Genomic DNA, 14,928 nt, shown 5'->3' with positions numbered 1-14,928 from the left:
TCAAAATTTCATGTGATTTTTGTGCACAATTACAGTACTTTTTCCATGCTCTGTATATGAGAAAGTAAAAAAAGTTACAACAGAATGATAAGGCCTAAATTCTAAATAAACACATTACTTATGAATATTATTATTAAGTCATCAACATTATGTGATTGTGTCTGATTATGATAGTTATTTAAGTATGAATATGATTGTACTATCTATGATAGATTAGATATATTCATACATTAGATAAGATTTAATTAAAGATATTACAATTACATTACTAAGTGATTACTGCTAGATCTAGAATAATAATAGTAATAGTCAGAGGCGTAGCGACCCTTCCCGGCGCCCGGGTCAAACTTTCAATTTGGCTCCCCCCTTGGGAGCATATTTTCAATTTGCACCCCCCCCCTTCAAACTTTCGATTTGCAACCCCACCCCACTCAAACTGCAAAAATGCAGCTAAAATGACATTTTAATTTGTTTTTACAGCTCATTTTGGCACCCCCTAAGGTCGGCACCCGGGGACAAATGTACCCCCTGCCCCCCCCATCGCTACGCCTCTGGTAATAGTAGGCCTAAATACTCAAAATAGTTTTATAGGCTAGGCCTACTAATTAATTACATCATTCTATGCCCTATCCACACTGTGGCAATCAATGGCCTATTAAATAAAAAATAAATAAAATCTTATTTTTAGTTTAGGTCTTAGGACCTAGAAGCTAGAGTCTAGTTAGTTTGTTTACTTACTTAACTTACTTTTTTTTATTTTTAGGACTTTAGTAAGTATAGTAGGCTAATATTACTAATAATAATTTAATAAACATTAGGCCTAAACTAACTTCTTAAGTCTTAATATTACTTAATAATAAATAAACTGATTAGGCCTAAGGCCTAAAGTAAAAAGTTAAACATTTTCCATATGTATTATGTTTCATTAATTGAAGGAAGTTTAATACAGTGGAATGAGTAAAAATTGATACCTTTATCAGAATTAAGTTTCAAAATACGTGATTAAAAAGATATTTTCATAATAAAAAACGATTTATAAAAAGTAATAAACACAGTGAAACGTATCCACTTTCCACTGAGCGTGTAAAATTCTCTAGAAACACAGCAGTCAATGCACTGTTGACGTTGCGGTCTATGTAAATTGAATGACCTCCCCTGAATAATATTTTTTATTCAACAGTTTCGTCGTTTTAATAATTTTATAAGAGCCAAAAAGTTGCATTAAGATGCTTGATTTCTGATGAAGTACATACTACAAGGTCAGTTTTTATTACCAATAAAAAAATTGTATTTCTTCTAGATCTACCTCCTACTTAACCTTTATGAAACAGTGCCATTTTACAAATTTTGCTAGCTTTTTAAAAATAAATTCTTCACCTTTTGAGAATAGATCTAGATCTAGAATCTATAATCTAATAAATAAAGATCAATTCTATTTGTGAAAGGTTTGTAAAATGTTTGTTGTGGATACTTAGATGGATTTAAGTGTTATATTATTATAGTGCTCATGGTATAAATTTATGTGTAAAAAAATTACTATTGAAAGTCTTTAAAAACAATTTTCATTTTATATACTTAGAATAATAATTTTCAATTATGAACATTACATAAAATTAAAAAAAAAGTGTATCAACGTTTATAAAATTTCTAAAATTGTGTCTGAAATGTATTTGCATTTTGTCCTTTAGTTCTCATAACGTCCCTTGATTTGGAAAACACAGTTACTTCCCTTTAAAAACCCCATTAAATCGGGGGAAGAAAGAATTTACTTTTTATTACTTTGTTTTGGTGTTAGGAAAAATTTTTTTTTCCATAATTAGCGGGGATTGATTAAGTGCAATGTCGTTGGTATTTTTAATACTGCCTTTTATTTATTCTATACACTGAACATACTGTTTACTAATTATTTTTTTAAATCAATAACATTTAATGAGCCAGGTCCTACACATCCTATATGTTTATTTCTTTCCATTTACGGATAAGCTTGGAGTATTATAATTTTGTTCACTTAATTGAAACAGGTGCGTCCGCTGGCGCCCATGCACGGTTCGATTTTACGCCCTGGGCTATCATGTGAGCGCTATGCTGCATAATTTCGTTTTAAACAGTGCGATAGACTATGGATAAGAAAGGTTACTATAGTCTTTAAGTGAATCAAATCCAGGCGTCCTCCGGCACCCCGACACGGGCCTTCCCGTGTACGCTATGGTACCTACGTTCGCGTAAGTGAGTTCAAAAGACTATGAATAAGTTGGGCACTATAGTCATTTACTAAGTTGAATCGGGCGGTTACGCCTCACGTCGTCATGGTGCGACTGGCTAGACTGTGGACACTTTGAGTTTATCTTTGCGTTTGTGTTTTCTTTGTGTTTGAGTTTGGGTTTGCGTTTGTGGTTGTGTTTGCGTTTGGATTTGGGTTTGTTTTCGCTTGCTTTTTTTCTTTTCGTTTGTGTTTTCGTTTGCTTTTTTTCTTTGCGTTTGTGTTTTCTTTGTGTTTGTGATTGTGTTTGCGTTTGTTTTTCTGTTTCCGTTTGTGTTTGCGTTTGTGTTATGTTTGCGTTGTTTTTTTTTTTGGTGTGTTTTGGTTTTGTTTGGTTGTGGTTGGGTTTGTTTTTGCGTTTGGATTTGTTTTCGTTTGCTTTTTTGTTTGCGTTAGTGTTTGTGTTTTCTTTGTGTTTGTGGTTGGGTTTGTCTTTGCGTTTGTTTTTGTGTTTTCGTTTGTGTTTGTTTTGTGTTAGTGTTAAAAAAGTAAAGGTTCCCTTTCAAACCTGACGGTCTATGGGGCAAATGAAGTAGAGTTCACTTGTTGCTGTGACCTCGGCATATGAAGAGATAGTGTGGTCAGCACTATGCCCAGCCGCCTTTACTTACCCTAACATGAGTTAGGTACCCATCAGAGGTGGGTGGACTCAGGGACGGTCTACTGACTTGAACCCGGATTCGAACTCGAGACTTACGGGTTAGCAGTCCAGCTCTCTACCGCTAGACCACTCCGTCCCATGTGTTAGTGTTATGTTTGCGTTTTTTGTGTGTTTTGGTTGGTTGTGGTTAGGGTGGGCAATGCCGAATAACTGCTGATTACTAAACACACATGTTATGGTCCTTTACAGATACGTTTTTCAGAGATGCCAGTGCAGGGCCTGGCCGGGTCGGCTAGTATTATAATAATATGTAATTGTGCAGATAGGCTATTTCAGTATTTCTGTAAACAATTTGTGCCCTTCTACTTCTACCTAACCGATTTATTAAATTCATTTAAGTTCCGTCATAATTAAAGTATTTAATCAATTTTAAAATTAAGGCCCTACTTTTAAATCTTCAAATAGGCCTAATATTATACGGGAAACAACTATAAACTGAACCACAAAGGGTGAAGCGATGGTATTAGATTATAGACCCTGAAATAACGATTGTAGGAAAAAAGTAGCCCGAAATTTTACAATTCTCAACAAGTAAGTCTAAATATTTCTTAAACACGTTTTTGTCTATTTTCTGTTACTTTATTTCTGTGACTTTACTTCTGTGACTTATTTTTCCGATTAAAGTTTTCCTTTGTGACTTTTATCCATGACTTTTTTTCAAAGCAATAAGTGTGACTATTTTTCTGTGGCTTTATTTCCTGTCTTTTTTCCGCTCTCCGAAATAACTGGTCTTCCGTGAATGATGTTAGCTTCAAGAATTCTATTGAATTTTTTTTTCCTCCAATCAAATGTCAGACGCCTCACAAATGACGCCACATTAAGCATGTCCCTTCGATAAATTTTTTTTTATGGTGTCATTTAGGGCATATTAGCCCACTTTAACTTAATAATAAACAGTTTTCGTTGAGTTCAGTACAGAGATTCTTTCGGCACCATTATTCGCGTATTGTTACCACCGCTAAATGTTTTATTAATATACTATCTCCAGAGTTTATTTCAGGCTATCGCACTCCCTCCCCCACCCCTCCCCAACAAAATCAAATCAATTTGTTTAGACAATATGGGGTCATCCATAAATGACGTCACGCTTTTTTGACGATTTTTACCTCTTCCCCTCCGTCACACGTCGTTACAAAAGCCAGACCCCCCCCCCTAAAATGACGTCACACCTCAGCCTACAACCCCCCTCAAAATTGCAGTTGAATATATATTTTTCCAAAATCTTGTCTGAACTCTGTCAAAATAGAGTATTTTAATCAATTGTTATTACAATTTATTAAAACAGTTTTCTAAAACGCAAAATAAAGTCTCAAATTCGTTTTCTAACATTGCTTTTTTATAATGCAAAAGTTTGACGTCGCACCATCTGAACCCCCCCCCCCTCCCCCTCATCACACACCGTCACAAAATTACGGACCCCTTCTCCCCCTACGAGTGTGACGTCATTTAAGGACGACCCCTATATACTTTTATTAGTGTCCGCCCCCTCCCCCGGAAAATTTAGTCGTGGTGTGGCGCACGGCTGCTTACTCGAAAAGTCTTGGGTACGGATCCCTGAATTCGAGCCTCCTTATAAGTTAGTCCACTTAGCCCAAAGCGGTTTCCCGACCCCTAACAATTCAACGCGAAAGCAACAAATTTAAATGCACACCCAATTCCTTCCTCCTTGAAAGAACACCCAATCCTAGGGAATGCAAAAAGCGGTTGGTCCTAGTCTTAAAAGAGCATTCAGATCTATAGAATATAGATCTACATAACAAAATAGTATTCAGATTCTAGATTTAGAAAATCTAATTTTTCAAAATTTTTGTCCCCATAGTATTCGCAACACCAAACAGGCAATGTTTTCGGGGAAAATCCGGTAGGCACCTAATCTTAATATTATGGCGTAAGGTAGGGCGAAGGGTGTTTCTGCTACCTCGGTCAATTTCTCCAAAAAAGTAAGTATTGTATGGACTAGATTCTAGATTCTATCTAGATCTAGATCGAATCATAACTAGATCTAATACATTACATACTAGATCTAGATCTACTGTTGTACTGAATACTGAATAAAGAAAGATCAGTTTTGTAGGACGTTAGAGGTAGAGTAGGCTCTTCTCGAGACTAAGACTCTATGGAGTCTATATAACTAATAACTAATATAGTATATAGATCTAGACTCTATGTCTCTATGTGTAGCCAGTTAGTCTAGTCATGTTATTTCAAACTAATATTTTTCACTAGTTGTTTGACAATTTTGTAGATTGTAAAAGTTAAAAGTATTTTAATGTAAAAAAAAATATTCTTGTTCTGATGGTAGAGAACTAGTAGCGAGTAGTAACTACTAGTATTCTAGTAACTACTAGACACTACTTCTAGCCCGAATGGTCCAGGTTTTGAATCTAGATCTAGATCTAGATCTAGATCTGAACTCGAGACTGAAACATGTCCCTGAGTCAATCCAACTCTGATGGCAGAGTTTCTTCCAGGCATCTCTTGGGGGGGGGGGGGAGGGGGATGGAATTTATATAGAAAATATATATTTTATATACATTTAACAGTGTCGTGCCCCCCTCCCAAAGAAAGTCTACCCCCCCCCCCCCCAAAAAAAAATTCAAGTGCCCCCCCCCCCCCCTGAGAAAAAAGTCTGGAAGAAACACTGCTGATGGGTAGGCTCCCCGACTCACATTAGAAAAAGTAAATGGTACTTGGGTCTTGTGCTTAACACACAATCCCTTCATATGCAGAGGTCAAGAAACTCCACTTCATTCTCTACCTATGAGCCTATGTAATATTGTTAAATCTGAAAGGGAAACTTGACTTCTATTTTACCTAATGTTGACTAGCTGCTCAATATTTGAGGGGAGGGGTAAAATATAAGAATAGATTAGCTGAAAAGTGAAAGAATTTAATTAAAATTAATTAACATATTTGCTAACCATTTGGTAATAACTGGTGATTGTTGTCTTTTTTTTGTGTGTCACTGCTCTAGACTCAACCCTGACTCACTCCAATTTTAATCTTGACCTCTTAACAGAACAGGCATTAACATTAGCTGCAACAGCAGAAACAATACAGATATGATACAATTTAACCTTGTCAGTCTTTCATGCCACTAGTAGCCCACCATATATAAAGCCTGCTGTTACACAGTACAAAAAGAAAACTACTTTCTGTCTAATGATATGGTCTAAAAAAACCACAACCATTTATAATTTATTTGTTTGTTTAATTTTTCCAGGTAAAAAATTCGGAATCAAAATGGGAAAGAAACATAGGTTTACTGTCAAAAGCTTTGAGAAATACATAGAAGTAACAATTTCACAATACTCTGAGCAAGTCCAACTCAAAAATTCACTTCCCCCAAACAATGACTATTTATCCTCATCTGAAATTAGAAATATTTTTAAAATGATTTCTAAATATAGTAGTTTACAAAAGGGTCTGTTGGAAATAAGGACAAAATTTGAAGATCTTCTACAAGAATTTTTCTCTGCAAGCTCTGATTGTATATCATTAGTCGTTTGTTGGTTATTGATAAGAGATAAATGTTCTAATGATAATTTAAATTTTTTATTTTACCCTATCCATAAATCTAATAGAGGAAAAGAAAGTAGTTGGACAATTGTAGTCATCATTAGTACTAAGCAGTTTCTAAGCTATAACAAGTGTTCTCCTAGAATAGATACTAGGTGTGATGGTGTAAAATATGATAAAATGTTCTCTAAATGTTTGATGCTAGACAACTCCAAACTGTGTAATGCCACTTCTTTGCAAACTATTAACTTAGATGTTTCAAAAGTAAACTTAGTTAATAAGGGTAAAAGTAGTTCAGAGGAAAAGAAAAAAACTGTTCTTGATGATCTTTTACATCACAGAAATATTCACATTAGGCATCCTTATGTATATTCTGTATATTTTAACACCGCAAATGCATGGCACCCGAAAGCTATAGATGATATTCCTTGGTCATGGTTAAATGAAGAAAAATGGAGGCTTCACACTTTTGCCAAGTATCCACAGAATACAGCCAAATCAGCCATCTTGCTTGCCGCAGAAGGCTTTGCTTATATAGGAGTAGGGAAAGGCTCAGATGACAGTGTGATCTGCTACTTCTGTTGTTCTGTAAAGAGACACTGGGCTATGTTTGATGTTATTCCGGAGATTCATAGAACCCTTTGTCCTGAGTGCCCCATGGTCACTGGGGTCAACTGCAACAATGTACCCATGATTGCGCCCACAAAGGGAAATACACTTTTCTACAACATGGGTCAGGGGAGTTTAGCTGTAGCCTCAGGGACAGAGAGGATAAAGGGTTCCACAGGCAAAGATTTAACAACAGATGGGTCTCAAGCCTCAGGTAGGCAGTCTCTTGCAGTTCAGAGGGACTCACAGCAGGCACAAGCTCGTGATATTGAAACAGATTCCCCTAAAGAAGGACAGTACCCTAGAGCTAGCAGTTTTTTAACTGCTGAGACTAGTTCAAATGGCGCCAGTCAGCAGAGAAAGTCAGGTGCCAGCAGTACACCATCTACCCAACCATCTGACAACGATGCCTCTTCTAACATGGTAACTTCCAACAGTTTTGAGCTTTACAGTGACAGTACACCAGTCAGAAATAACAGTGAAGCTGTAAGAAATAGTGATACTAATACTGTCCGAAATAATAGCAGTACAGTACCCATAGCCCAGACCCCAGCTTCCCCACCCCCCACCCCGGCTTCCCCACCCCCTACCGTAGCACCCCCACCCCCAGCAACTGCAACCACCTCCAACGCAGCAGCTGCTTCAACTCCTACAGACATAACTCAGACCAACACCAACAGTGAAAACACCAATGTCATGCAGACAAAAACTGGCCAAGGGGCCAGAAAAGATGGCCGTGGGCCGACTTATTCAGAGCTAGGCATCATCACAGAGAGGCCTAAGAGATATGAATATGCCCTGAAGGTGAAAAGGCTAGAGACATTTGATGCATGGCCTAGAGGTCATCATTTAAAGACACAAGATCTGGCTGATGCTGGGTTTTATTATGCTGGTGAGATTATTTAAAAGTGTCTTTGTTGAGTAGCCATGCCCACAAAGTTGTTTTACAATAACAGCCAAATGCAACATCATGTGATTGAATCTTATGTTAAAACAGTTTCACTTGCTATAATGGGATGGTGTGGCCCAGTGGTAGAGCAAGGGATCGCTAACGTAAAAGTTTGGATACTAAGATGTAGTAAGATTTTCCTGAATCCACCCAACTCTAATGGGTACCAGGTATTAAAGGTATCTGGACAATGTACAAGTCGGAAAGGGATACTTTATGCTAGTCATAAAAGCACTTGCTGGGAATGGCTATTCAACAAATACTCTTTAACTTAATGACAAATCACTATTTAATAATGTGCTTGAATAAAATGTTTTAAACAAGACATATAAAACCATTTTCCAAATACAGCAAACATAAAATTTTGAATAAAACTAGTCCCAATCAATCTGTGTTGTTATCAAAAGGGTATGGTGACTGTGCTAGATGTTTTTACTGTGGGGGTGGTTTGCGGAACTGGGAGGATAACGATGATGTGTGGGTGGAGCACGCCAGGTGGTTCCCTAAATGTGCCTACATACGCCAGCAAATGGGACAAGTCTTCATTGATACAGTCCAAGATTTAAACAAGAACTTCGACCAGGTTTGTTTTTGTTAGACCTTCAATTCACAACATGCAACTGTTACTTTGTTTTCTTTTCGTGAAATCATTAATTTGCTGCATGTAACTCACACTTTGTTTTTCTTTTGTTTAACTTTGAATTCACTGCATGCTCATGTTACTTTGTTCAACCTTCATTTTACGGTGTAATATTCTTTGTTTTCTCTCTTTTAAACTCCCTAAATATAATTTTTACATCTCCTTTTGAATTCACTTCCTGTAATCAATTTTTTTTCTTTTGTGAAACCCTACATGCTCTATTTTATGCACTGTTAAACCCAATATTTTCTGGTTATAACTTAATTTTGTCTCCCTCTGTTAAACCATGAATTGGTTTAATGTAGGCCTAACCAATGATTTATTTTCTTTCATTAAACCTTTAATTTACCACTTTCTTGCCCTACTAAACCTTGAATTATTTGGGTATAACTCAATTTTGATAAACCTAAAACTATGTCATATTTTAGCACCTCATCCAATCTATCAAAATCTATACTTGAATGTACTCTTTTGTTTAAATTGAATTTTTTATCACACATCTAATCAGCAGCTTATGTCAAATCTGATAAAGAATTGTGACTGATTATTAATGTTAATTCATATAACTTACAAAGTTGTTTTTAGATACAAATTATTATACTATAAGCCTAATATATATACATGTATATGTGTATATATTATGTGTATATATATATATATATATATATATATATATATATATATATACAGGGGTGCCACTTTTCCGGGATATCCCGGATTTCCGGATTCGAGAATCATATTTTTTTCCCTTTCCGGATTCGCAAGATTTGAGTTTGAAAATTTCCGGGTTTGCATTTTAAAAAAAATTTAGATCGTTTTAAGCTTGAAAATTTTGGCATTGTAAAAATCGTTTTTATCGTCAACACTCCCGCTAATGGCCTTTTCCGAAAAAAAATGAATAGTAAATGACGTCAGCAACAATCTCACGCGTGCGCCAAGGACCAAATACAAATCGGCTGTATCAGATGGGTGAGGCTGTAGACGAAACTTTTTGATGTCATTCGTGGTGTGGTTGTCTGGCTATTTATGACGATATGGGTTGGGGGTAAAACTCGCATTATTTACGTGATGTCATCAATGGGATACTGCTAGGCTGTGTAATAAAACAACTAAAGCCTACAAGTACTAGATCAAGCTCACTAGCATCGCCGATGGTCTTTTAAAAAAAAAAACGAAAGATTTTGCTCCGATCAAAAAAAAATAATTTTTTTTTGTATTTGGTATTACCAAAAGAAAAGAAAAAAACTATTTGAAGGACTATTTTATGTATTTTTACCACCTCTTACCCGCTTCTTCAAGGTCGCGCTGACCGTAAGACCTACGTCACGAGACCACGCAAACACAGTCTGAGTCGTGTCTCTCGGTCAAGGCAGTTCTACAAGTACAAGCGCTGTTTAATTTTAACGTGGTTATTTTAAATAAGGGCCTACTTCTAGATTCAAGAAAAAAAAAACTAGAACTGCATCGTTTTATATCATTAAACAAAATATGTAGGCCTGCTATAATTTAGTTACACAATCTAGCAGGGTCTACATCTAATTGTTTTTTTTTACTTTGGTAAAACGTCATTGAAATGTTTAAAAAACCTTGAAGTACCGTGTCTGAGAAAATAGCCGCTATTACTGCCCCCCCCCCCCCCCCCCCCCCAACCGCTTGTAAAAAAAAATCAGCTTTTCACTTAGTCGGGCGGCTACATCTCTGACATGAGTATTACTAGCGTAGTTACTTCAAAAATTATTTTTAAAATTAACTTAATTCTGTTATTCCGCGATATGGACTTAAAACTTCCACGATATTTCTTCACGTCATCATGTATAATTGTATATCAATGGTGGGGGCGTTGGGGTCGTTCATAAATGACGTCACACTCGTAAGGGGAGGGGGGTTCGTAATTTTGTCATGAGGGGGAGGGGTTCAGATAGTGTGACATCACACTTTTGCATTATCCAAAAGCTATGTTAGAAAACGAATTTTAGCCGTTATTTCGCGTTTTAGAATATTGTTTCAATAAAGTGTAATAGGAATTGATTAAAATACTCTATGTTGACAGAGGTCAGACACGATTCTTGGAAAATATCGTATTTTAAGAAAAATTCGACTGCAATTTTTAGGGGTGGGGGGGGGGGGGTGTAGGCTGAGGTGTGACGTCATTTTAGAGGGCGGGGTCTGGCTTTTTGTGACAGATATGTGACCGAGGGGAGGTGGGAGGTAAAAATCGTCAAAAAAGCGTGACATCATTTATGGATGACCCCATTGGTGGTTGATTGGGAAAACAGGGTTTTAGGTCTTTGTTGTGGCTGTTAATAATTAAAGCCTTGAATAGCTACAGTAAGTCAACCCTGTATTTTAATACAGTGACAATCTTATTAGGGGTCTGCATATAGTGCGCTTATTATTCAATAACAAGACATAGAGGTTAGCAATTGGCTGACTACACACTTTAAATCAAGCTAGGAAGTTCTCAAAAATTAAATACAGTAATGTTATAAAAGCTGGCTGGGAGGGGGGGGGGGAGTTCTACAATAGCACATTATGGGGTAGGCCTAGATATGGGACTAACATTGTAAACTAATTTTGTTGTAAGCACAATCCTTTAAAGATTAATTTTTATTTGAAGCTTGTTACAAAGAAAATAAATCCATTTTAAAGGAATGTAAATTGAACATAATATGAATCAAATGTCTAAAAAAATAATGAAATAATAGTCCATTTTATTTTGAAATTCCTTGCGAAATTAAGTTTCAGGGTTTCAAAAATTTCAAATTTTAGTTTCAGGATTGGTAAAATTTTGGGATTCATTTTCAGGATTCACTTAGAAAATGAGTGGCACCCCTGTATATATATACACACACACACACACACATATATATACATATATTGTCTTTAAGTCATAGGTTGTTGCCACACCTGCTAAAATTAAATGATTTTTTTGTTATTATTGTATGTTATTTCTTTACTAATGCTAACCTAGCAGTAAAAAATTGTTGATTATAATACATGTGTTTTTGACTTCCTGATTAATTTTACTTTTAGATTCCCTTTAAACTTGTAATGGAGAAAATGCCTCAGAGAGTTTTTCAGCTAGGTAAATATAGATCTAGACCTCTTGTTTAAGAAATTTATTTTTTAACACAGGACTTAATAAAAATTAGTGGTGTTGTGTTAGCTCTAGTGTTGTTTTTGATATTCATTTATAATAAATCCCATGGTATAAAATATAAAGACACATTTAATCCCACTATGTAAAATGTAAATAGACGAATTAAATCCCACTATTCAGAATCTAAAGACACATTTCATCCCACTATTCAGAATCCAAAAACACACCTCTTAAATCCCACTATGTATAATATCAAGACATATTTAATCACCTTATTCACAATCTAAAGACATTGTAATCCAACACTAAAGAATATAAAGACATTTAATCCCACTATTCAGAATCTAAAGACACTCTACTTTAATCCCAATAAGTAGAATCTAAAGACAAGCCACTTTTATCCCACTATGTAGAATCTAAGGACACATTTCATCCCACTATCCAAAATCTAAAGACACATTTCATCCCACTATCCAGAATCTGAAGACACATTTCATCCCACTATCCATAACCTAAAGACACATTTAATCCCACTATTCAGAATCTAAAGACACGCCACTAGCTAGAGATCCAGCTGTCAGGACACTTGTTGACATGGGATTCTCCATGAAAGATGTTTTGTCAGTAGCAGAGTTGCTTAAAGAGGAAGGTAAATATTTTTAAAACTGACATTTAATTAATTAATGTCAGCTCATTATTTTTATTAGATACTGTTATTGATAAACAACATCAAGACCATCAAAATGTACAGAAATATTCTTTTACAAATAAACCAATTATTTTAAAAATATTCACTAATTATTTGTCTGTCTACATCTAAATGATAGTTACTCTAGATTTTTTTAATATATTTTTTTTCATGTTTCAGCTTAAATTTGTTGTAAAAAAAACAGTTGAAATTAATTAGATTATTTTAAGTGTAAAATTTTTCATTTATTTTTTAAAAATAATTCCTAGAAGCAAGTATCTTGTCAGCTGACAAACTCTACGAGCGCCTAGTTAGCGAAGGTAAGCTAAGAACAACAAAAGGTCAAGTTCAGCAAGCTGTTGTCCCAAGTACAGATGTCTCATCTGATTTGGGTAAGGAATATATTACGCTATTCTAGTTAAAAAAAATTTTGTACTGAAATGGGCACCGAGACATTGATATTTAAACATTGATTCAGTGGAAATTTTATCAGTGATAATTGTTTTAGCAATATATTTTGATAAACTGAACAACTATGTGATGAAAGGGATACTTTTTTCTTATTTAATTAAACATAATTTACTATGACACCCTGTAGGCCTATTTAACCTTTCTTTTAACTTTTTTTTATAAGCAGAATAATTTTTTATAGTTTTTTAAAGGCATTTTTTGGTGTTCTTTTCTATTACTTAAAACATTTACAGTTTTTGTTTTGACAATGCTAGTTTGTGATTTTGAACGTATTTTTCTGTTTTTGAATGTGTTTTCTATTGTTGACAGTCTTTTTCTGTTGTTCATGACAGTATTTTTCTATTTTTGTTGAGAGTATTTTTCAGTTGTTGACAGTATTTTTTCTGTTGTTCATGGCAGGATTTTTCTATTTTTATTGAGAGTATTTTTCTATTGTTGTCATGACTACAATTTCCTGTTGTTGCAGAGAGCCTGAGACAACTGAAGGAACAAAACAACCAGCTGCGCCAACAAACGGTGTGCAAGATCTGCATGGACAAGGAGGTGGCTGTTGTGTTTCTACCCTGTGGTCACCTGGTCTCCTGCAGCGACTGTGCCGTGGCCATGAAGGACTGTCCAGTTTGCCGGAACAATGTTAAAGGAGTTGTCCGGGCGTTCATGGGTTGACCTCTCACACCCCCCTGCTAGACGGGCAGGACATATACTCAACCAGGACCCTAACAATGGTGTGTTAAGATAGAACCACATTTGTTAGCCAATGTGGCATGTCAGTATGACTTCCTGGAGATGAATGAACCCAGAGTACCTGACAAAATTTGGGGACAGCCAAGTTTTCAAATCCCTTCATATGCCAGAAGCATACTGAAGTGGTGCTTCAGATTTTACTGTGAAATCTCACTCCCCACTTTTCAAATCAGCATGCTCTATAGAAAATTAAAAAGAGTTCACAAAGATTTAATAAACTGTTCATCTATTTGAGAAAATTTCCACAGAAGAGTTTTTTTTTCCTTGGTTTTCAAATTTTGTTAGCTTTGTTTGTTAAATCTAAATAGTTATAATATGATATAGTTTAGAAATAACATATTTTAATGTCATATTGTCTAGAAACTGATCCGGACTGTGTCAATGGTGTAGGTCCACAGCATGATCCAAATTGTTCCTTTATGTTTCTTGCAGGACATGATCACATGATGTCTTTGTCGAGACACCCCTCTCTCCAATTTTTTTAGTTTATTCCCAACTGACCTATTTTTTTCACCAGCCTAAAAATGTAAATCTAAATAGTTTTGAAATAAATAAAACAGTTTTAAAAATATCTCCTAACAATTTTTTCCAGAAACTGATTTCTGTGTAAGTGTGTAGATACATTACTTTTGAATCTATATGTACAGTCTAGTTCTACATCTAACAAAGTGCAGATATTATATCAGCTTAGAAGCATTATCATATATAAGAATATGTCTGCTCAACAGTTACACCACTATTTGTACTGAAATCTTATCACTGTTCTTTCACTCAAGTGATGTATAGAAGCTGAGGCACTACCCTTCCTTCAGTCTCAAATTGAACACCCTGGTCTTCAATAATTGTGTATGCTACCACACCGAAGGCCTACATCTCTTCTTCCTGCTCTTTAAATTTAAAAAAAAAATCTAATGAATTAAAGCCTTGTAGTTTGACAACTAGATCAATAATTTACAATCTAATCACTGTAGAAAAATTAGATGGGCCTATTTTTATTACTATTTTCTATTTAAACATTCTTTTGACTTTCTACTAGCTGAATAATAGTTTGTAGGACCTATACGTACTATACAGTATACCCCAGTATATCCCTTATTTATGTTGTCATGGAGTAACCTTTTTTTTTTTTACACCGCTTTTGTTTATAATTACCACAGTGTATGTGGACAAGTGTTGATGGCCCAAGGCCTATGACCATGGTAACAATTAGTAACATGGCTAGGGCGGCTATAGTGATTTTGTGCGGTACTTAAAGTCTAGTCTAAGTCAGTGGAAATTGGGCAGGCT

General features: G+C 35.4%; 2 protein-coding genes across 3 annotated transcripts in view; one reads left to right on the top strand and one right to left on the bottom strand.

The window, feature by feature from the left end:
• LOC131941942 (mucin-12) overlaps nt 1-1,120 on the bottom strand; it is a 33,958-nt gene extending 32,838 nt beyond the window's left edge. The window contains exon 1 of the mRNA XM_059301573.1: nt 972-1,120. The gene's annotated coding sequence lies outside the window, so the exon portion shown is untranslated. The remainder of the gene's footprint in view (nt 1-971) is intronic.
• A 3,659-nt stretch (nt 1,121-4,779) lies between these two features.
• Nucleotides 4,780-14,212, top strand: LOC131941938 (uncharacterized). Of its 2 annotated transcripts, none has more exons than XM_059301567.1 (7): nt 4,780-4,861; nt 6,145-7,941; nt 8,406-8,581; nt 11,672-11,723; nt 12,280-12,387; nt 12,699-12,818; nt 13,364-14,212. In XM_059301567.1, the coding sequence occupies exons 2-7, from the start codon at nt 6,165-6,167 to the stop codon at nt 13,561-13,563; spliced, it is 2,433 nt and encodes an 810-aa protein (XP_059157550.1). In that variant the 5' UTR covers nt 4,780-4,861; nt 6,145-6,164; the 3' UTR covers nt 13,564-14,212. The 2 variants fall into 2 exon arrangements, with proteins under 2 accessions (XP_059157550.1, XP_059157549.1); XM_059301566.1 differs by having other exon boundaries at nt 12,696-12,818.
• Nucleotides 14,213-14,928: the final 716 nt, after the last annotated feature.

Source organism: Physella acuta, unplaced genomic scaffold (genome assembly GCF_028476545.2).
Source record: "Physella acuta isolate Inbredline_101_S28 unplaced genomic scaffold, ASM2847654v3 ptg000378l, whole genome shotgun sequence".
Classification (NCBI taxonomy): domain Eukaryota; kingdom Metazoa; phylum Mollusca; class Gastropoda; family Physidae; genus Physella; species Physella acuta.
The sequence above is the reverse complement of the archived record's forward strand: the minus strand, read 5'-3'. Positions and strand labels throughout refer to the sequence as shown.